This window comes from Vicugna pacos, chromosome X (genome assembly GCF_048564905.1).
Source record: "Vicugna pacos chromosome X, VicPac4, whole genome shotgun sequence".
Classification (NCBI taxonomy): domain Eukaryota; kingdom Metazoa; phylum Chordata; class Mammalia; order Artiodactyla; family Camelidae; genus Vicugna; species Vicugna pacos.
The window spans coordinates 27,459,975-27,484,019 of NC_133023.1; the positions used below are offsets into that span (position 1 = coordinate 27,459,975).

Consider the following 24,045-nt stretch of genomic DNA (forward strand, 5'->3'; position numbering starts at 1 on the left):
CTTTTGATCTACTATAATTAATAAAGGTTACAGTTTAAAAATGTAGTCTAATATATAGTTAAAGACCAAGTAGACAACTAGGAAAATTACCTTTTTCCCATTCTGTCTTTCTGAACTGGTGAAAATAATTGAATGCAAATAAGTTCTGAAATTTACAACTGATTGAAGACTTTAAATGGTTATGAAATTTGTCAACTCCTCTGGTACTGACAGTGCTCGTATTATTTAAGAATAGTGTTTGGCATGTTTAACACCCATTGGTACATCATTTGGGATTTATTGATCCTGGAAGGGTCATATATTTTGTTCATATTTAAGTAAATGTGACTATTCTCTGGGATTCTTTTTTTTTCATTGAAGTATAGTTGATTTACACTTTTGTGTTAGTTTCATGTGTGCAGCAAAGTGATTCAGTTATATATATATATATTTTTTTAGATTATTTTCTACTATAGGTTATTATAAGATATTGAATATATTTCCCTGTGCTATACAGTAAATCCTTGTTACTTATATATTTTATTTATAGTAGTTTGTATCTGTTAATCCCATGCTGCTAATTTATCCTTCCCTCACTTCCCTCCCCCCTTTGGTAACCATAGTTTGCTTTCTATTTCTGTGAGTTTCTTTCTGTTTTGTTCATAGATTCATTTGTATCATTATTTGGATTCCACATATAAGTGATATCATATTTGTCTTTCTCTGTCTGACTTGCTTAACTGAGCATAATATTTTCTAGGTTCATCCATGTTGCTCCAAATGGCAATATTTCATTCTTTTTTATGTTTGAATAATATTCCATTGTATATATATACCACATCCTCTTGAGCCAATTGTCTGCTGATGGGCACTTGTGTTGTTTTCACGTCTTGGCTATTGTAAATAGTGCTGCTGTGAACACCAGAGTACATGGGTCTTTTTGAATTAGTTTTCATCTTTTCTGGATATATATCCAGGAATAGGATTGCTAGGCCATATGGTAACTCCAGTTTTAGTTTTTTAAGGACCCTCCATACTGTTTACCATAGTGACTACACCAGTTTACGTTCCAGTCAACAATGTAGGTGGTTTCCCTTTTCTCCACACCCTCTCCAGTATTTATTATGTGTTGACATTTTTAAAATAAAAAAATGCTTTAACTTTAATTTTTATTAGTTTAATAGTATAAAGTTTACTTCTTGATGAATTTGCTATTTTATTTCAATTTATTATGAGATATTTGATACAAATACATATACGGAATATTTTCATAAGCACCTGTGTCATCAACACTAAAGTTAAGAAATAAAACATTACCAAGATTTTTTAAGCGCCCTCTGTACCTCTCCCCAGTTATATCCTCTCCCCTGGCTACTTCATCAAAGGCAAGTATTTTCCTGAATTTAGTGTTGAATATTCCCATTGTATTTTTATACTTTTACTATACATGAAACTGTCCATAAACTATACTTAGTTTTTGAATGTTTCTACACTGTTTTTCTGGGATTTGACTTCTCTATTGATACTATGTTAAACCTATCGTCTGTGTTGAGTATGGGGGCTCTGATTAATCCATTTTCTCTAATTAATATCCCATTATATAAGTGTAGCACATTGTCCATATGAAGGATACTTAACTTTGTTTCCAAGTTTTTTTAGTATCAGAAAGAGTGCTGCTAGGAACACTCTAATACATTTCTCCATGTGCACATATGCAATAATTAGGATACATATCCAAAAATGAATTTAGGAAATTCGCATATATTCATATGAACATGTTATTGGCAAATGGCTCAAAAATTGTTTGTATCAATTTACTCACCATCAGCAATGTTCCTTATCAACACCTCTTACTATCAGATTTGCTAGCCATTCAGGCTTCTTCTTTGGTAAATGATGGTTCTTGTCTTTAGCTTATCTTTTGCTGTGAGATTGTTTTTTTCTAGATAATTTGATTCTTAGATCTTTATATATTCTGGATATTAATCATTATTAGTTATATTCATTAAAATAGTTCTTCTAGAATTATGTCTTATCTTTTCACATTATTATAGTTTTTTTTTAATTTGTTAAAAATGGACTCCAGAGATGTTGCAAAATGAATATAGAGTATTGAAGTCATCAAGCTTCATCCATCACCCAGCTTTTCTCAGTGGTATACACATCACCCAGTTTCCCCATAAGTGACATCTTATGTAACTGTAGTACATTATTCAAACAAGGAAACTGGTATTAGTACAATGAAATTAACTACACTAGAATTGATACAGGCAATTTAACAATTTTTGCTTGCAACTCTTGTTTGAAGAATGTCTTTTTATATAATTCTACAACATATGTATAGATTCATGTATATATCTATATATTATAATGTATGAATTCATATAATCCCTGCCACATTCAAAATACAGAATTGGTCCTTTGGTACAAAGAAGCTCCCTCATATGATCACTTTGTAGTCACATATAATCCTTCCTACTTCTCTAACCCATGGAAACAACCGATCTGTTATCTATCTCTATGTTTTGTTCTCTCAAACATGTTATATAAGTAGAATCATACTGTATATAACTATTTATTTTGAAATAATTACATATTCACAGGAAACTGCAAAGATAGTACAGAGTTTTCATGTAACCTTCACCCAGTTTTCCCCGATGGTAATAACTTACATAACTATAGTATTTTGGTAGTATTTGTTTAGATCCATGTCATTATATCACATGTGTACATTTATGTGACTACCACTGCAATCAAAATTCAGTACTATTTCCTAATGCTACCCCTTAATAGTGGTGCCAGCTCACTTCGCCCAACCATGCCTAATACCGAGCAACAACTATTTTTTCTCCATTGCTATAATTTTATCATTTTGAGAATGCTGTGAAAATGGAATCATAAAGTATGTGACCTTTTGAAATTGATTTTTTTTCACTCAGCGTGGCCTTGAGATCCATACAAATTGTTACATATGTAAGTAGCTTTTTCCTTTTCATTCCATTGCATAAATGTCCTATAGTTTGTTTAAACATTCACCTATTACAGGACATTTTGGTTGTTTCCAGTTTTCAGCCATTACAAAGCTGCTATGACCAATTGTATGGGGTTTTTTTGTGCACATAAAATTTCATTTTCTAGGATAAATATCCAGTTGTTCAATTTCTAGTTTATATGGTAGTGCATGTTTGGTTTTTTTCTTTTTTAGCTTTCCAACCATTTTTCAGAGTCACTGTGCCATTTTATGTTGTGTTGACAGAAATAATCAATAATCCAATCTGTAATAGGAATATAAAAGAGTTTTATATGAGCCAAACTGAAAGCTATAGGCCAGGAGACACAGATTCAAGAAGCACTGGAATATTGTTCTACTGGACTACAAAATAGGGAAGACTTATAAAGGCAAAAAACACAAAATTACACAAGTTGTTTGTCAAGAATTTTAATTGGAGCTGTTAAGAAGTAAGGGTGCTTATTAGGTAAGGATTGGTTGGGGTCTAAAATGGTCGCACAATTAGAAGGGGAGACCTTGAGACCATAAGATTGCAGCTGGCAGCTGCTAGCAGATACTGTTTTGAAAATGGCTGATGGTGTCCTTAAGTCTGATACAGTCCAGAGAGTTTAGGTTCTCAGTGATGCAGGAATATGTCTGCAACTACATCCACAGTGACCACCCACCTCCATTTTGAATGCCTGAACCAGGGAAGGGTATAGCTCAAGTGGTAGAGTGCTTGCTTAGCATGCATAAGGTCCTAGGTTCTATCCCCAGTACCTCCTCTAAAAATAAATAAGTCTAATTACCTCCCCCCACAACCACCAAAATAAAATAATTAAATTATACAATAATAAATAAGTAAAATTTTAAAAAAAAGAACAAGATGAATGCCTGAACCATAGTCACTCCATTTTGATTTTTAAGTGCATTCCTTTCTTTAATACTTAAAGCAGATGTATAATGTATGTTTGATAGGCCACAAGCAGGCTGCTCTAATTAGCATTAGTTTAAATGACATCATCATGTATAAGCCAGAATAACTTAAGTGAAAATTTCTTTCATCAGTTCCTACCAGCAATCTATGAGTGATCCAGTGTCTGGATCATTGCCAACATTTGATATTATTATTATTTATTTTAATTTCAGCTGTTCTGGTAAGTATGTAGTGATATCTCATCATGGTCCTTAATTTGTATTTCCCTGAAGTCTAGTGAAGTTGAACTTGTTTTCATGTACTTTTTTACTATGTGTACGTCCTTTTCAGGGAAATCTGCCTTCATGTCTGTATAAGAAAAAAACTCAGTTTTCAACCTTCCTGTGTAGGGAAAAACTCAATTCTTTCCTACTATGTGTGTTTTTCCCCTGTGTGTCTTCCTTATTACTCATACAGAACACTCACACTTTCTAACACTTTCGGTCACCAAATGTTTGGAGGTTTTTTCCCCCTGCAACAAGTAATTCTCTGAAACACCAGTTGAGGGTCCTACAATTTAACTCAATTCTATCACTGTCTACCCGCAAAGAGCATCAGATCCCACAGGTTAGGGACTCACTCCCACAGGAGTGCCTGTGCCCTGCCCCCCTCAACTTCAGATGCCAGTTGCAAGCCCAGGTTGTCATTTCTGCTTCTGACTAACCAATACTAGATCAGAGATTCCAAAGACTCCTTCCTTGGGTTTGATTAATTTGCTAGAAAGGCTTCCAGAACTCAAGGAAACACTTACTTAACATTTACCCATTTATTAAAGGATATGATACAGGATACAGATGAACAACTAGATGAAGAGATACATAGGGTGAGGTCTGGGAGGTCCTGAGCATAGGAGTTTCTGTCCCCATGGAGTTGGGGTGCATCACCCTCCCAGTGCAGATGTGTTCTCCATCCTGGAAGCTCCCAAAACCCGATACAGTTGGGATTTTATGAAGATTTTCTCATGTAGGCAAGATCAATTATCAACTCCATTTCCAGCCCCTCTCCCTCTCTGGAGAATGAGGGGTGGGGCTGAAACTTCTAAGTTTCAAATCATGACTTTGTCTTCCTGGTGACCAGCTGCCATCCAGGAGCCATCCGGGAGGCCATCCAGAGTCACCTCAGTAGAAAAAAAGCTGCTCCTAGTGCTCTTATTACTTAGGAATTTACGAGGGTTTTAGGTACTCTGTGTCAGAAAGTATTAGAACAAGAGATGTTTCTAGTATTCTTATTACTTAGGAAATTACAAGTTTTAGGAACTCTGCCAAAAACTGGGAACAGAGAACAATATACATGCATGTATATATATATATATATATGTATGTATATATTGTGTATATATATAACTTCATAATGCCTTGTGTCAATTTTCTAATTAGTTTCCTTTTTTAAATGTTGAGTTTTCAGAGGTCTTTAGATATTCTATATATGAATCTTGTACATATGTGATTTGGCAAATATTTTCTGTGGCTTGTATTTTCATTCTCTAGAGAAGATTTTTCATGGATAATTTTTTTTTAATTTGATGAAATCTAATTTATCAATCTTTTCTTTTATGGATTGTGTTTTTGGTATAATGTCTAAAATCAGTATATCCCCAAAATTTTCTCCTACATTTTCTTTTAAAAGTTTTATACCTGTATGTTTTATATTTAAATCTATGTAACATTTGAATTTGTTTGTATAAGATGGGAGGTTTAAGTCAGAATTCATTTTTCCCCCATGGATGTTCAATTGCTCCAGCATTTAGTTTTTGTAAAATCTGTCCTTCCTCCATTTATCACTTTTGCTACTTTGTTGAAAATCAATTGTCCATACTTACATGGGGGATATTTCCTTGGTCTCTATTCTGATCTATTCATCTGTATGTCCATCTAGCCACCAATATGACAGAGTCTTGATTCCTGCAAATATTTGATAGATCTTGAAATCTGATAAAGAGATTCTTCCCATTTTTACTCTTCTTTTCAAAAATTATTTTAGCTTTTCTAGATCCTTTCCCTTTCCATATTAATTTTTATGTAAGATTAACTATACATGTAAAAAATCTTGCTGAATTTTTTATAGGAATTGTGTTAAACTTGTTTATCAATTTAACAAAAATTGAGATTATTACTACATTGAGTCTTTTAATCAATGAACATATTATATCTCTCCATTTATTTAGATATTCTTTTATCTCTTTCAGTAATTTTTTGTACTTTTCTGCATATGGTGCCTAAAAATATTTTGTTCAATTTACACTTATGTATTTCAGAGTTAGGTTTTTTCTGAGCAATTGTCTGTGGTATTGCATTTATAGTTTCTATGTGTTCACTATTAGTGTATAGAAATACAGTTGATTTTTTCATATTGCTGTTATAGTTTGCAAACTTGCTGCTGTATTAGATCTAAGAGTTGTAGATTTCTTGGGATTTTTTTAAAATAGAAGTATAGTTGATTTACAATGTTGTGTTAGTTTTGAGTGTACAGCAAAGTGATTCAAATATATATATATATATATATATATTTTTGTTTTCCAGATTCTTTTCCATTACAGGTTATTGCAAGATATTTAATATAGTTCCCTGTGCTATATAGTAGGTCTTTGTGTTTATGTATTTTGTATATCATAGAGTATATATGTTAATCCCAAATTCCTAGTTTATCCCTTCCCCCCACCCCTTTCACTTTTGGTAGCCATAGTTTGTTTTCTATGTCTGTGAGTCTGTTTCTGTTTTGTAAATAAGTTCATTTGTGTCATTATTATTTTTAGATTCCACATATAAGAGATATCATGTGATACTTGTCTTTCTCTGTCTGACTTCACTTACTATGATAATCTCTGGGTCTATCCATGTTGCTGCAAATGGCATTATTTCATTCTTTTTATGGCTGAGTAATATTCCATTGTATATATACACTACATCTTCTTTATCCATTCATTGCGATTTTTAAATGTACAAAGTTATGAATTCTTCAAAGAGGGACAGTATCTATTTATGTATGATCCTTATGACTTTTATTTCCTTTATTGCCTTATTGTGCTAGCTAGACATTCTAGTAATATGCTAAATAGCAGTGGTGAGAGTGAATATTTTTGCCTTGTCCTTGATCTTAAGAAAAAGTCATTCAGTCTTCCACTATTAAGTATAATGTCAAATTTAGGGGTTTTTAGATGTTCATTATCAAGTTGAGGTAATTCCCCTCTATTATATCCTAAGAGTTTTATCATAAATAGATGCTGAATTATGTCAATAATTAACATCATTATTATTATTTTCTGTCTGCATGATAGTCTCATATTAATTTCAGACCTTGGTAACTTTTGTTTTCTCCCTTTTTTCTTTTTCAGTCTTGCTAGAGATGTGTTGTTTTATTGATCATTCCAAAACACATGGGCACATACACGCATACACACACACACACACACACACACAGAGAAGACCAGCTTTTACTTTAATTGATTATCTTCATTTTTTGTTTTGTTTTATTTACAATTTCATCAAGTTCTGCTCTCTATCATTTTCTTCCTTCTCTTGCTTTGGTTTTATTTATTTATTCTTTCTCTAGGTTCTTTTGGTGTAAGTTGAAATTACTGATGTGAGACATTTCTGCTTTTCTAACTTAGTATCTTGGTGTTATAAATTTCACTCTCGGCATTGCTTTAGCTGTGCCCCACAAATTTTGAAATGTTGTATGTTCATTTTAATTCAGTTGAGTGTATTTTGAGACTTCTCTCTGACCTATGGATGATTTAAAGTGTTATTTATTTACTTTTAGTTCCAAGTTAGTTTCCATATATTTGGAGTTTTCTTGTTGTTCTTCTGTTATTGATTTCAGTATTGATTTCATGATGATCAGAGAGCACACTGTGTATGATTATAATTATTTTCTGTTTGTTGAAGTTTGTTTTATTAACTAGAATATGGTCTATCTTGGTATATGTTGCATGGAATCTTAGAAAGAATGTGCATTCTCCTAATTTTGTGTATAATGTTCTATAGATGCTTGTTAGATTCTGTTGGTTGGTGGTTCTATATCCTTGCTGATTTTGTATCTGGTTGTTCTGCTATTTGTTGAGAGAGAATGTTCAACACTCCTGGTATGTCTTTGTTAAATTAACATTTGTTGAAAGGAGCACAAGTTAAGGGTGCAACCACAAGTTTGTTTTCTATGTCTATGAGTCTGTTTCTGTTTTGTATTTATGTTCTTTTTTTTTTTTTTGATTCCACATATGAGTGATCTCATATGGTATTTTTCTTTCTCTTTCTGGCTTACTTCACTTAGAATGACATTCTCCAGGGACGTCCGTGTTGCTGCAAATGGCATTATGTTGTCGTTTTTATGGCTGAATAGTATTCCATTGTATAAATATATCACATCTTCTTTATCCAGTCATCTGTTTATTTATCTAATCACTGCCTTACTTACATCCCATAGACTTTAGTATATTGTATTTTACTTTTCATTAATTCAAACATATTTTAAAAATTTATCTTGAGAAGCCCTCTTTGATCCATAGAATCTTTAGGGGTATGCTGTTTAATTTCCAGTGGTTTGGAGATTTCCCTGTTCTATTTCTGTTATTGATTTCAAGCTTCATTCCATTATATTTACAGAATACACTCTGCGTGATTTCATTCTTTTACCTTTGTTAAGGTTTTTTTTTTTTTAATTACTCAGGATGTGGTCTCACTTGATAAATATTCTATGTGTGCTTGAAAACAATGTGTATTCTATTGTGTTGAATCGTGTTCTATAAACATTAGTTGTATCCTATTGGATTGTGATGCTGTTCAGTTCTATATCCTTTATCCTATATTTATATCCTCTAAATCCTTGATGAGTTCCTTTCTACTGTGACTGTTGATCCCTTAGAGAGAGGTGTTTAAATCCCTGATATAATTGTGAACTTGTTTACAAGTCCATTCACTTCCTTCAGTTTTTGTTTTGTTTTTGAAATTCTTCTTTAAGGATATACCTATTAGGATTGTTATGTTTCCATAGTTTCTGTGGTCAGTCCTCCAAGCCAGACTGAGGGTCCTATTCACTTCTTTATATCAGATCTGAAAGGATGATATCCTTGGTCTCTAGGTTAGCCATTGGTCACCAAAAGGAGCAGTCCCAGGTGCTATCTGGAGCCAAGGTGAGGGCACTCCTTCAGTAATTAGGGTACAAGTATCTTAACAGATAGGGACCAACAGAATAATAAGTAGTAGGTATCCTATGGTAGGAGAAGTGGCCGAGGCACTTCTTCCTGAGGCCTCAGGGAAGTAAGTGCCTTGGTTTGAAGTGTCAACTTCAGTGCAGCAGAGAGGAGGGGATCCAAACCTAGTTAATAGTTAATATGATGATCTTGAGTGTGAACTAAGAGTACAACTCACTCCAGAACAGAGGGAACACCAATTCTAGCCCTTGCTGTCACCCCAGTACACCTCAGACAGGGCTGGAAGGCCTCAACCTAAGGCGCCCTGTAACTTTCTCCCTAGGTGTATTAGCTTCTAGGACTGCCATAGCAAAGTACCACAAATTTGGTAGCTAAAATAACTAGAAATTTATTCAGTTACAGTTCTGGAGGCCAGAGGTTCCAAATCGAGTTGTTGGCAGTGTTGGTTCCTTCTGGAGGCTCTTAGGGAGAACCTAGTCTATGCTTTTCTCCTGGCTTCTGGTGGTTTGCCAGCAATCTTTGGTATTCTTTGGCTTATAGAGGCATCATCACTCCAATCTCTCTTTTGCCATCACTTGGCTTTCTTTTCTCTGTGTCTCTTCTGTGTCTCTGTATCCAAATCTCCCTCTCTTTTCTCTTACAGAGATACCAGTCATTACATTTAGGGCCCACCCTATTTCAGTATAACCACATCTTAACTGGATTACATTTATAAAGATCCTATTTCCAGATAGGGTCACATTCACAGGTACTGGGGAATGGGTCTTGAACACATCTTTTGGGGGCACACAATTCAATCCACTACACCAGAGATCTCAGGGGACAGGATGATCAGAAGAACAGGAGCCCTATGGGTTCCTAGAGCAGTGCCCTCAAAGAAACCTGCAATAGTTATCTTTATTACAGCCAAGGAAGTATCTCCTTGTTGAAGTTGAGCACACCCTCCCCTCTATCCTCCCGCCTCCAGTGGACTGGCATTACCTGCTCTCCCGCTCACACTTCTGCTTGATGTCTCTGACCAGTGTAGTGTCACCATGCCTTGAGAGTAGAGGAGTAAGCAGTGTGCTGAAAAACACCACAAAGCCCAAAGTCACACACACACTGTCCTATTTGGGGGGGTATTCCCCAGAGCCTCCCCACTGCTGGTGTTCCCAGAAACCTCAGAGAGAGAGAGCCATATCCACTACCATTGCTTCTGTAGGTGTTCCATGCACAAGGTCAGATAAAGGTGCCAAGTTCCAAGACAAGAAAAGGACAAGCGCCTCTGAGGCTCCACTCTTAATTAGGAGCTCACACAGAGGCCTTCTAATGAGGAAGAGTAGTGCAGTTGACGGTGCAGTTCCTGCTGCACAAGTATAAAACCCACTACAAAAGCAGACACGCCAGAGATTGTCAACACAAAGTACAAGCGCTACTTCCCTGAAATCCTCAGGTGAACCTCTAAGTACGTGAAGCTGATCTTTGGTATTAGTGTGGAAGAAGTCAACCCCACAAGTCACTCCTATGCCCTTGTCAGCAAGTTGGGCATCACCAGCAAAGGGAGTTTGAGTGGTGGTAGGATATGCGTAAGACTGGACTCGTGATGCCTCTCCTGAGTGTAATCTTCATGATTAGCAGTTATGCCCCTGAGTAAGAGATCTTGGAATTCCTGAATATTGTATGTTGAGAGGAGGCAATTAATTTGGTGGGAGCCCAAGAAACTTGCCACCAGAGAATTTGATGCAGGGAAAGTACCTGGAGTAGGAGCAGGTTCCCAACAGTGATCCTCCACACTGTGATTTTCTGTGGGGTTCAAGAGCTCAAGTTGAAACCTGCAAGATGAAAATCTTAGAAGTTTCAGCCAGGGTTATCAGTGCTATCCCAGTGTCTTCCAGTTCTGTTACGAAGAGGCATGCAGAGATGCGGAAGAGAGAGCCTGAGCCAGAGCTGCTGCCAGGGCTGGCACTACTGCCATGGCCAAGGCAAATTGCACGGCTATGGCCAGTAGTTATTCCTACCCCTCCTGAAGTCTGAGGCAGGTTCTTTACATTGTAAATAAAGAGAGAAGTGCACATTCTAAGTAGTGGAGGATCAAAGTGAGGCTAGAGGGAACCCAGTGTATAAAATCTTTGTAATCTTGTTCTGTATGGGGAACTTTGAGATTTACCTTTTTTTTTTTTTCCTCCTGAGAGAGCCCAAGCCTGCTCCATTAAAAAAGGACATTTAACTTAGGTTATCTTGACTATAATTTTGTAAATCTACAAATGAGGGCTAGATTTCTGCTTGTAGTGGGATGAATGAAAATAGGGGTGGTTTGGATGGAAAGGTAGTTGGGACAGATGGAAGAAGATGGTGTTTCACAAAAATTTTAGGAGTTGAGTTGCATCCAATTAGAGAAGTCTCCCCAACACTCAAATTGAATAATATGTCTTCAGATGGAGGAAATTGATGAAGTTTTACTTGCAAAGCAGCATTTTGTTTAATTTGCTATTCCATATCCTATAGCACGTCATGTTCTCTGAAACATACATTCATAAACTATTAATCATCTGAGATATGCCTGGCACTGTGATATGCACTTTATATATATTACATATATTCCAATACTCCTAGAAAACAGGGCTTATCAAACCCTCTTAACAGATGAAGAGCCTGAGGCTCATAAACTTTGGTAATGTACCCATGTTCATACAGCTAGAATGTGACAGAGCTGGGACTAGACCCCTAGTCTAAATTCTTCTAGAACCAACTGTTTCACTGTCATTTGTTTAGAAACTTACTGCTCTTTCTCCACTTCTCTGCAATGGCACATTTTTAATGTATCAACCAACCATGTACAGGCAGTTCTGTTTGGAGACACCAAAGTGTTACTTTGATTACTTTGGTCTGTTTACCTATGCCTGTACTTATGCCACAAGGTCTTGATTATTATAGGAACCCTCCTACACTGTCGGTAGGAATATAGGTTTTTAGTAATTCTTAATATCTGGTAGAGTAAGCTATATTTTACTTTAATTTTTCAAGAAGATGTATCTTTTGGGACATTTACAAGTCAACTGAAATTTAAATTCATAATCAGCTTGTCATGTTTCAAACACTTACACATATGCACATTCACACACAAACCTGTGGGATTTTATTTGTGGGAGAGGAACAGTCATCTGTAGATTAAATTTGGGGAGAATTAACATGGTCATAATATTAAATCTTCTATCTACAAACATGTATTTCTTCATGTAGTTAGGCATTCATTAATTTCTCTAATATCAGCAAATATTTCCCATTGAGTTGATGCATTTTTAGAATTATATTTACTTATAGATCCCACGTATTTTGTTATGGTAATGTACAAGTTATATTTTGTTTAATTTCATTTTCATACTTTTTATTGCCACAGATGCAAGTATATTTTCACATATTAATATTAAACCCAGCAACCTTTATAAACACTTTTTTAATTGATGGTTTATTAGTAGTAAATTTTTGTCATATACATTCTAATCATTTGTTAATGATGCCAAATTTGTTTCTTATTTTCCAATCATAATCCCTTTGATTTATTGTTTCCATTACTTCCCTATATAGTATCTTCATTAAAACATTGAATAGAAATGGTGATAGCAAATGTTGTTGCCTCCTTCCCAAGTTTAAAGTAAAAGTTCTCAATGATTCAATATGAAGTATAATATTTACTGTAGAGCTTTATACATTTTATCTAGTATGATAACACATTTTCATTAGGAATGAATGCTGATTTTTGTACACCTGTTAAAACAATTTAGGTATGATTTATTCATTTAAATCTGCTAATGTGATACTCCCTTCTATTATGTAAGTCTGAAAATTTTCAGAGTAAAAAATTTTAAAGTGGGTTACTAATCTACTTGGAATTTGTATTAAGTGTGAGGGAGAATTTTAGTTACATTTTCTGTTTGATATGGATATCAAAATATTCCACTGTAATTTTTTTAAATGAAAACACTGTTCTTTCCCCCAACTTCACTACAGTAGCTAGCTTTCAAAAAATCTGGAAATGACATGTAGTGGGTCTGTTTTGGAACACACTATTCTGTTCTTTTAGTCTGTTTATCTATATCCACATCTATACCAAAAATTCTTATTACTATAGTATTTTCATAATTCTTAACATTATTATCTTTCTTTCTCAAGAGTATATTGGCTATTCATAGACAGTTGCAAGTCAATTTAAATTTTAGAATTACCTTGTTAAGATTTACACATGCATGCACATGTACATAAACATTCACACAAAAATTATGTGGCTTTGCTGAGGAAGAGTCATTACAGTCATTAGTAGATTAAATGTGGAGAGAAATAATATGTTTATAATATTGAATCTTCCATGTAAAAACATCTAATATTTCTCTATTTAGCTCGGTCTTTAGTAATTCCAGTAAACAGTAGCCATATAATGTTTTCCATAGAGTTCTTAAACTTTTTATATTTATTTTTAGGCATCAAATGTTTATTATGGTAATTTGTAAGTTGTTTTTATTTAATTTCATCTTCATACTATCTAGATATAGAAAAAGTAAACTTTTGTATATTGATCTTATACTCAATAATTTTGTTTAAAAACATTTTATTGATTTAATAGCTTTTCTTTTATAGATTTCCCTCATATATACATTGTTCATGTTTAATTATACTAGCATTATTTCTTATTTTCCAATTCGTATTGCTGATTACTTCTATTTCCCATTACTTTCCTATGTAGTATCTTTATTAAAATGTAGAATAAAGATGATGATAGCATTTTTGTCTACTCAATATTAAAATAAAAGATTTGAAATTTTAGACATAAGATATAATTTTTTTACTCTAGGATTTTTGTAGATATACTTTAGTTTCAGAACATATCTTTTATATTGAATGAGTCATTATTTTTATGAAAACTTTTCTCTATCAATTTAGATACGATTTTTCTCTATTGATCTGTTGCAGTATGCTAGTCCTTAACCTGTTTGTCCTCAGATCCCTTCTTCACACTTGCTCTGCTCTATACTATTCTATTCAGTGTTTGACTCCCAATTCCTAAGCTTTCCAAACTCAAGATGCCAACATAGTTCAGCCAACAGGAGAAACTAAAGGAGATTAGGCCCCAGCAGGATGGGAGTGCCCAGCACTTCTCTCCTTCATCTTTGCACTAGGTAGCTTCTGCCCTAATTGCTGTATCTTCTCTTGATTCCAGCCCCTATCGGATTAGCCCACCATGGTTCCAGATCCCATTGACCCCAACATCTAGGCTCTGGTAACACTATTTCCTCTATTTGTCTCTCTTAGGATAGATGTGGGAGTGACATTCACAAGTTGCTAAGCATTAGTCTTCCTGACTCTTCTCTATTTGGCTGTATCACTTGCATGACCAATTTCCTGCATTAAATATCCTCTGATTTATATATTTAGACCCTTTAGACAACCCTAATTGTTACAGATGAAGAATTATATTAACTGATTTTTATTGTTAAGTTGGCAGTGAATTCGTTAAACTCAGCTGTGTCACTAGCATTCTCTTTCACTAGTTTTCATGTCTCCTTTATGATTAATAACCAAAATAAAGCAAAACACCCCTGGGAGAAAAAAAACACCTCTAGACCTTGAAACCTCATTTAAGTAAAACTCTGTCATTCTCTTTCTCTTACAGCTTTCTCAAGAAAACTTTCTTCACTCAGTAGTGTTTACATATATTATAAAAATTTTAAGGGTCTAAGTAATATGCTTTATAGAACCAGTTGTTTGAAGCAGATCAAGTGGTTTTCAGAAGTATATTTATAGCCTTAAATAAGCTTATTTAAAAGACATATATGAAATATCCAAACATTTCAAAAAGTTAGACAAAGAATTGAACTTTAGATCCAAAGAAGAAGGTAAGAAATAAGAAACATAAATGTAAAATTGGTGAGTTAGAAGACAGTAGTCAACTCACAAAAGCCAATTTTTAGGTCAGATCTATGTGACAGATAATTTTGTAAGTATTATCAATTAAAAAAGAAATAGAAATAAGTGATATTAGTCGAATAATACAGTGTGAAATCTAGGTACAGAGGAGATTTAAATATTATAAGTGAATACTAGAAATATATTATAAAAATACCTCAGGATAAACAAATGGCAGACAAGGATGTATTTCCACTTACAGAAGAATTTCAGTTAGTAAATTAAGCCCATAATAAAGAATGGATACTGGTTTTAATTATCAGAGTGCCAGGATCACCAAAAAGGAAATTATACAGATATTATATAACTCCCAATTAAACTATAAAACATCACTTCTGAAATGGTCTTGCTAAAGAACAAACATATTCCAGTGTAGAGCACAGTTTTTCAGTTACACATGAACATACATATATTAATTGTCACATTTTTTTTTCACTGTGAGCTACCACAAGATCTTGTATATATTTCCCTGTGCTATACAGTATAATCTTGTTTATTTATTCTGCATGAAATTTGACACATTGTAAAAATGACTGTAACTCAAAAAAAGTTTAAAAAAAAAAGAACAAACACGTTGACAAAAAAATACTAATCTGATCAAGCTTCTACTTATAACTATTGATGATTATTATAATCAGTGTCAAGTATACAGGATTCATTGTATTGTTTTATGTACTATAGACCATGTCTGAGAATTACTATGCAAAATGATTTATTGTAAATATCATACCTTTAAAACTGAATACTCAAGTGAAAATGCTATCATTTAACAAAATATAAATTACAACCCAATAGGAATAGAAAATTGTCCTTCACAACTACAAACTGAAACTCTAGTCCAAAGCCATCCTTAGAATGGTAATAGCTAAACAAACCACAAAGTATAAAAAATGCAAAAGGAAAGATAATATTCAGTGAAAATATCATCTGCATATGCAATGTCAGATAACCTAAAAAAGTCAGGAGCTTTAAAAATCATTCATCTCAGTCCTTTCCCTGTAGAAAGTGAATTTTTATTTCAATTTTATTAGGTAGAATTATTACAATTTGACTGCACATATACAATATATTGCATGTAAATACATATATATACAATATACTGCACATACTTTTAAAAATTTACATATATGTACTGTTTATTATTTCTCAGAATGTTTGGAACTTTAGCTTTTAACCTTATCTAGTTATCAGAGGAATAAAGCCAACCACAAAATAAGAATTAATTCAGAAAGATACATACACCTTGCTATTAACAGCAACATTATTTATAATTGCCAAAATATGGAAGCATCCTAATTGCATATCAATAGATGAATGGATAAAGAAGATGCAGCATACATATGTAATGGAATACAACTCACCCATAACAAAATTGGATATTTTGCCATTTGCGGCCTTTCATTCAAGAAAGTGAATTTTTTTTTTTTGAGTAAAGGTAGATTTATTTAGAGAGATACATTGAAAGGCAAGAGAAAGGCCACGAGGTGTGGGGGTTGGCTGCTCAGATTAAAAGTAGGTACACATTCCATAGACAGAATGTGGGCCGTCTCTGAAGCGGGAGAGAGAGGTGGCCAAGAAAGTGAATCTTTAAGAACAGAATGTATATAAGAGTCTAAGTCTGACTGGTGAGGAGAAGGAATGGATGACTGTGATTTTTCTCTGATAGCCCACCACCTGTCATGGCCCCTGCCTGCCTTATGATCCAACTTCCCCATTTCCCATTAAGGCTGGAACACTACCCATTCTAAGCTCTACAAGAGTTGCAGTAAATCAACTTCAGAAGAATTTGCTGGGATAGTTCTTTTCCCAGGAAGTCTTAAATCAAAAAGAAAGAAAGATCCCACCCCCATGGATGAGGACAGAGGAATACGGAAACAACCTAAATACCCATCAACAGATGAATAAATTTTTAAAAAGTGTGGTATACATACGGAAGGACATATTACTCAGCCAAGAGAAAGGATGGTATCTTGTAATTTGTGGCAACATGGTGAACCTTAGCACATTATGCTAAGTGAGAGAAGTCAAACAAAGACAGCTACTACATGGCATCATTGATGCGTGGAATCTAAAAAAGTCAAACCTGTAAAAAAAAAAACAAACCAGAGACTGTAATGGTGGTTACCAGGAGATGAGGAAGTAGAGGGATAAGACTGATGTTTAAGCGTACAAACTTCAAGGAGTAGTAAACAGTTGATATCTAATGCACAATAAAATGAATATAGACAGAAATTGAATTACAATTATATAATGTGATAAATATGACAACTACAATCATAAAACAATACATAAATGTATCAGAGCAACATGTTGTACGTCTTAAACTGACACAATGTTATATGTGAAATGTATTCAATATAAAAATTTTTTGAAAACAGAGATCAACATCAAAGAATAAAGGAGAGTCACACAGAGAGGCCACCTGCTGTTTTTTTACCCTAAAAGGCCTGAGCAGGGATGTCTGGCTGAGACATCCCCTTGGTTACCCTTCGGGGTTCTCAGGAATCTAAGCACCTTGCCATGAGGGGCACAACCTCAGTGCAACTGGGGGAGGCATTCACGACTAGGCAGAAGCCTCTGTCCGGACTACTAGCAAGACCAGCAGCCACCTCCACTCTGGAGCTGAGCGCATGCGCAGAGTCGGCACCTGCTCGTGGGCCCGGGAGGCCCCCGACAGGAATCACCGGAAGTCACTGCCTGTCACTTCCTCCTTCAGAGCGCGGCGCTGTGAGGGCTCGGGTCTGAGGCGGACGTGGCAGCAGCGGGAGGAGCCCTAGGTGCCGCAAGGTGTCAGGTGAGACTCTAAACGAGGACTGAGGGAACCACCCGCTCCAGGAAGGAGGGGGCCCACCTTATTAGAACCCCCACCCTAACCCCGGGAGACGCGGGCAGTTTAGGCCGACCTACCACACACTTCTTCGGCAGTCTTGTTGAGGTGGTGGCCTCCCTGAGTGAGTCCTGAGAATTCCCCCCAAACGGGACTGAGTCCTGAGGAGAATTCCCCCCAAACGGGACTGAGTCCTGAGGAGAATTCCCCCCAAACGGGACTGAGTCCTGAGGAGAATTCCCCCCAAACGGGACTGAGTCCTGAGGAGAATTCCCCCCAAACGGGACTGAGTCCTGAGGAGAATTCCCCCCAAACGGGATTGAGTCCTGAGGAGAATTCCCTCTGAGCCTCGGCCGAGAGAGCAGCCCTGAGAGGCCCCGGGCAACGGGAGCCGGAAATGCTGCTGCTGACCTCGGCGTCCGGAGTCTGAGGGAGGGGAGGCCTTAGTCTGGGGTAGATGGTATCATGTCACCACAGGAAGGCGTCTCAGGTCCTGCAGGAGTCCCGGTGACGACCCCGAGTGAATTCTTAGGGTTCCTCAGACCGCAGGACAGAGGATGTGGCACAGCGACTACACCCGCGGTCAGCTCTCAGTGTTGTGTCATGAGATTCTCGTCACTTCCATTTTGAGGGTCTCAACAGAGATGAGGCCTTGGTGGGGTCGGGGTGGCAGGGGGAGGAGTGGGGGCAGAGCTGAGGCAGTGGATGGTAGTGGGCACATTAGCAACCAGTGTCCAGTTTGAGGAGCGCATGGGAGGATTGTGGGACTAGCCAACTTGTGGTGGAGGGGGCTCTACAGAGCCCTTCCCCTGTGTCACCCCTGAGAGATCCAGGGAATGATGCAGACAGAGGGTCTCAGGAAGGTAAAGGATTTGTTTGAATAGACTATGTTAAGTCAGCAAGATCTCAGGCACTGACCGGTGTTAACTGAGTTAATTTGAAGGGCAAACTTAGCACATAAAAGTGTGGTCGCACAGATCACAGGGAGCTCTTCGAGATTCCGAGTGCAGACAGGCAGTGTATTCACTGGGAAGTGAGACCTTATTGTGAGTGGACAAACTCTGGTCACAAGGATAGATCCCACACCATCCTTGTTTTCAAGGTGAGAACCCCACGATAAGACCATCTGGACCATAAATTTTAAAACAGAGAACCCCCGTGGTGTTCCTTCCTGCCACTTAGGTCAGTCCTAGAAGGTTCCTGTAAGACATGAGCACATGTCCGACAACTTCACGTCATCCTTTTTGTTTTCAGTGAGGTATAAGCTTTGGTCAAAGAGAAAGTCAGGTTATCTGAAGGTGGTTTCCCAGTTGCTTAAAGAATTCAAAGTAAGGACCCTGAGTTAGGACTGAGGTGAACCCCCGAACACAGGTGGCCTCAGAGTGTCCACACGTGTCAGCCCTGGGAGTCTGTGGATATGGATATCTGGGTGAAATGTCCCCTCACTTCCTCCTTGGTGGCCACTTGTAAGTGAGTCTTTAACATAAGGAGTGAAAAACAATCATCAGAGAGAAGTCACATAGAGTGCCAGGACCCTAGGTGGAGACACTGAATGAGGACTAAGGGTACACCCGTTACAGTACAGGTGGGGTCTCCATGAGCTCCACTCTGCCTCTGTATTTAGCCCCTGGAAACCTGAGGCAGGAGTGGTCAGAATTCTCACCTTCTACCTTCATCTTCAGAGGGCTCAGAGAAGTGACTGTGTTTGTCTGAGTGGTGACCTAAGGATTAAAAAAAGGAAAGTGCAAAAAGGGCTTCCAGGAACTTACTGAGACACAGAATTAGGACTGAGGGTATCAGCCACTCTAGGACAGAGGGGCCCCAACAGAGGTGTACTCTTACTGTCAGTCCAGGGTGTTTCAGGTAGGGATCACCTGATAAGATGTTGCTCTTCTCACTTCTTGGGCTTTTAGTGAGAAGAATGTTTGAATACAGGGGACTCACAGCACATTAGGTGAGTAGAGGATGAGTCCCAAGGCCAGTTTAGACTTACATAAGGTCGAGGCTTGAGGGGCCTGACCACCACAAAATAGATGGTCCGTGGAGTGTCTAGCCCCACTGTCAGCACTGATGAGCCTGGCTATGTTGATTATATGAGATTTCTCATCCCTTCCTTCTCAGTTGTCGTGGGGAGGAATGACCTTTTTCTGGCAGGGGTGGCGTTAGGTAGCAGAAGGTGTGGACAGAGACCCAACAAGTGGCCAGAATAAAGGCACTAAGTGAGGGCTGATAGAATCATCCATCTCAGAAGTTAGGGCCTGTGTGTAACTTAACTTTAGCCCACTTTCCCTCCTGGGAGACCTTGTGCAAAGCTGTTAGGCAGAGACATTGCCACATTTCCTGTTCAGTGAACTCAGAGAGATGAAGGTTAGGGTAGGAATGTGACGTAGGATCCCAGGACCTTTTGTAAGTTAGAAGGGCCCAAAGTGAGGCTTATGGGGATACCACTCCATAACAGATTGTCTCAAAAGAGCCCTGTTTTGCTGTCACCCTTTGGAAACTCTGGATGTGACGTTCCCTTAGTTTCTCCTCAAGGGTCAGAGATGTGACTCTTTGATGTGAGGAAACAACATCGGGTCGGCAGAGAGGAGGAGCCTCACACATTGGCAAGTTCCAAGGTGTAGACCTTACTTGAGCAAAGAGCCGTTAACTCTCTAGAGTATAGATCAGAACCCATGATACCTCCTGACTCTCTCTAGTCATTCCCTGGGAAGTCCCAAACAAGGATGTCTGGACATCTCGCCAGATCTCTTCATGTACTGCAGTCCTAGGGAGATGGCAGTCTTGGTCTGAAGGTGACGGGTTCAAATCAGCAGCAGATAGAGTAACCAGGCAGTACAGAAGTCTGTATGGAGACACAGAGTAAGGGCTGAATGGAATCCACCCTACAACATAGGGTCATCAAAGAGCCCCTGTACTCTTATCAGCCCAGAGAATTCTAGTCAGAGATCACGTGACAAGATCAGTCTCTTCCTTCTTGGGGTTTCAGACAAGTGAGGTCCTTGGTATATGTGCCTACATCATGTACATCATAGGAGGTCAGCAGAGGAAGGAGTCTAAGGCCTGTCATGGATTAAGGTGGGATCCTGAGTGAGATTGAAGTGATCCACTCACCCTAGTACAGAGGGAGGTCCACAGTTTCTAGCTTCTGCTGTAATACCAGAGAAGCCCTAGTAGCAGTGAACAGACAGTGTCCGTCCATCCGTCCTTCCTTCCTTCCTTCCTTCCTTCCTTCCTTCCTTCCTTCCTTCCTTCCTTCCTTCCTTCCTGTGACTCAGGAAAATAAGGCTTTCTTATCTGCAGAGGGATTGGCATTATTTTGCAGAGTGGACAGGCCTGTGATACCACCAGTAGCCAAGGCAAGGACTCTGAAGGAAAACTGAAGGACCAGCGACCCCTGTAGATTGGGGATCACAGAGTATAGCCATGCTGTATTGTCAGAGCTGAGAGGCTATGGGCAAGGTGTCAGGTGGACTTAACCTTTACCTTGTCCACATATCAGGAGGTAGAGAGTTTGCCCTGAGGGGACAGTGTTACATCAGCAGAAGAGATCTAGGACATTATTGCATTCAAAGTAAGACAAGTAAATGAGAACTGAGGGGACCACTGACACCAGTTGTGATAGTATTCAGAGTGTAGCTCCTGCTGTCAGCCCAGGGAAAACCTGCACTCTTCCTCCTGAGTTGTCTTAGGAGATGGGACTTTGGACTTAGGAGGACAGCGTCGTATTAGCATGGGTGAAATGATCCGTGTCCTGTCTAATGCCAAGGTAATGAACCTAAGTGAGGACTGATAGGACCACACTCCTTGGAACAGTAACAGTGCTGTAGTGCCCACCACAACTGCCTAGTGTGATCCCTGAGAATTCTCAGCCTGGTTGGCTGCCTGGACCCTGAGGAGCATTCACATTTCCTCCATCATGTTTTGCAGGACAGAGCAACCAGGGGGTCAGGAGACCTGTGAGGCCCTATAGCACTGTTGTCAGGAGAAGTTCATTCGAGGCAGCTTTGATCAAACCCCCATTGTTGACTTTACCAGTTGAGCCCACTCGTACGTGCCTTCTTTCCCTTAGGTGGTGATTCCCCATCGCCCATTCTGTTCTCCACACTCCTGCCAATTGCCACCCACAACCGTCAGCATGTCTCGGCATCAGAAGACTCCACAATGCCCACAGGATCAATGCCTTCAGACCCTCAGTAAGACCCAGGGTCTGGAGGTGGCACAGGTCTGCAGGGCTCTGGAGGAGACCCATCTCTCCTCCCGTCCTCTAATGCCTGGCAATTCGAAGGAGCCTCTTGAGGCAGCTGCATCCAGCACTCCTGAGGATGCTCAGAGTTTCTACGCATCTTCCGTTGCCATCACGGCCACCTCATCCAACAAATCAGATGAGGTCTCCATGAGTGAAGAGGAAGAGGATAGTCCAGACACCTCAGAGGCTGTGCCAGACCCCAAGAATGTGCCCATAGATGCTCTTGATGAGAAAGTGGCTATGTTGGTCAGTTTCCTGCTGTTCAAGTATCGAATGAAGGAGCCAATAACAAAGGCAGATATGTTGAAGATTGTCATCAGAGATTATGAATACCACTTCCCTGGGATTCTCCTGAGAGCCTCTGAGCGCATGGAGATGATCTTTGGCCTTGATCTAGTGGAAGTGGATCCCACCAACCACCGCTATGGCCTCTTCATCAAATTGGGCCTCACCTATGATGGGATGCTGCATGGTGAAGAAGGCATTCCCAAGTCCGGCATCCTGATACTTGTCCTGGGCGTGATCTTCATGAAGGGCAACCGTGCCACCGAAGACGAGGTCTGGGAAGTTCTGAATTTGTCGGGAATGTATTCTAGTAGGAAGCACTTCATGTTTGGAGAGCCCAGGAAGCTCATCACCAAAGATTTTGTGAAAGAAAAATACCTGGAGTACCGCCAGGTGGCCAACACTGATCCTGCACAATTTGAGTTCCTGTGGGGCCCAAGAGCCCACGCAGAAACCACCAAGATGAAGGTCCTGGAGTTTGTCGCCAAGGTTCATGGGACTGACCCAAGCTCTTTCCCACCTCAGTATGAGGAGGCTTTGCAAGATGAAGAAGAGAGAGCCAGAGCCAGTATTTCAGGCAGGGCTGTCTCTCCTTCCGAGGCCACTGCAAGTTCCAGTGCCAAGGCTAGCAGCTTCTCCCACACCTAGGGGAGTCGGGGGTGGTTTCTTCATGCATTGATGGAAGAGGCGGTTAGTGTTTGTAGAATTTAGGTCTCAGGTGTGGCTGAAATGAAGATGGTGTATTACCCTATGTGTTCTTAGTTTATATGAGTAGCTTGAAATTTTAGTCTTAATTTTTGAGGTATTTGTTATTCAAATATTGTTTCTTTTTATATAGGCTTAATTACCTTTAAAATACTCAATTTTAAGAATGATATTGGTCACACATTTAATGCTATAATGAGATTTACTAATAAAAGCTTTGTTGTTTTGTAAAGCAAACTGAAACTATCGATCTTATTTTGTTATGTGGAATAAGATAAGATGGCATTGTTATAGGCATTTCCTTGCAAATGTGAAAGAATTCTACTTTAAGATGGTTGAGATGAATAGACAAAAAGAAAATCTGAAAGAAATGGAAATCTTGGCTTTCTTATCCCTTTTCCCTATTGTTCTCTAAACTTAAGTGATAAGTACATGGATTTGCTTGGCTCTTTCAAGAATGTAAAAGAAATAAATACTAGTAATATAGACCTTAAGCTCACTCGGTCATTTCTTCCCCAGTCCTTTACTGAACACCTGCTCCTCTGGGAAGCACAGCACTAGTATTGGAAGTTTTAGGATTAATGACTCAGGACCAGGACATGACATTTTAACATATATGAGCAATAATCCTTTAAAGACAACAGAGGGAATCTTGTATCCCTAAAAGACAAGTAAAATGACTAGGTATAGGTGGATGGTCCAGTGAAACTGTCAGTGTGGCAGTGCAGTTAGGCATGGTAGTGTGGGGCTGTGAGAAACTTTTAAGTCCTTCAGTTGGGGTTAATTTCACATTAAACTGGGTCATAACGCCAGATGAGGCTGAGAGCATCATGAGCACTGAGAAGACTGTCAGGTGGTGTGTCTCACAGTTGAAATCTAAAGGTCTGTAGTGCTAAACTGCTGCTACTTTTGGATCATGAGTAAATAAGAAATTCTCACCTAGAACAGGAAT

General features: G+C 38.2%; 1 protein-coding gene across 4 annotated transcripts in view; it reads left to right on the top strand.

Moving 5' to 3' along the window:
• Positions 1-23,587, top strand: part of LOC102535981 (melanoma-associated antigen B16) — a 70,799-nt gene extending 47,212 nt beyond the window's left edge. The window contains exons 1-2 of one of the 4 annotated variants that reach the window (XM_031673269.2): positions 17,735-17,821; positions 21,927-23,587. In XM_031673269.2, the coding sequence (XP_031529129.2) occupies positions 21,993-23,036 (1,044 nt within the window). In that variant the 5' untranslated portion in view covers positions 17,735-17,821; positions 21,927-21,992 and the 3' untranslated portion in view covers positions 23,037-23,587. Of the gene's footprint in view, positions 1-17,405; positions 17,579-17,734; positions 17,822-21,317; positions 21,324-21,926 lie in introns of those variants that run through there. The other 3 variants (XM_072956049.1, XR_012067483.1, XM_072956047.1) reach the window with 3 other exon arrangements.
• Positions 23,588-24,045: the final 458 nt, after the last annotated feature.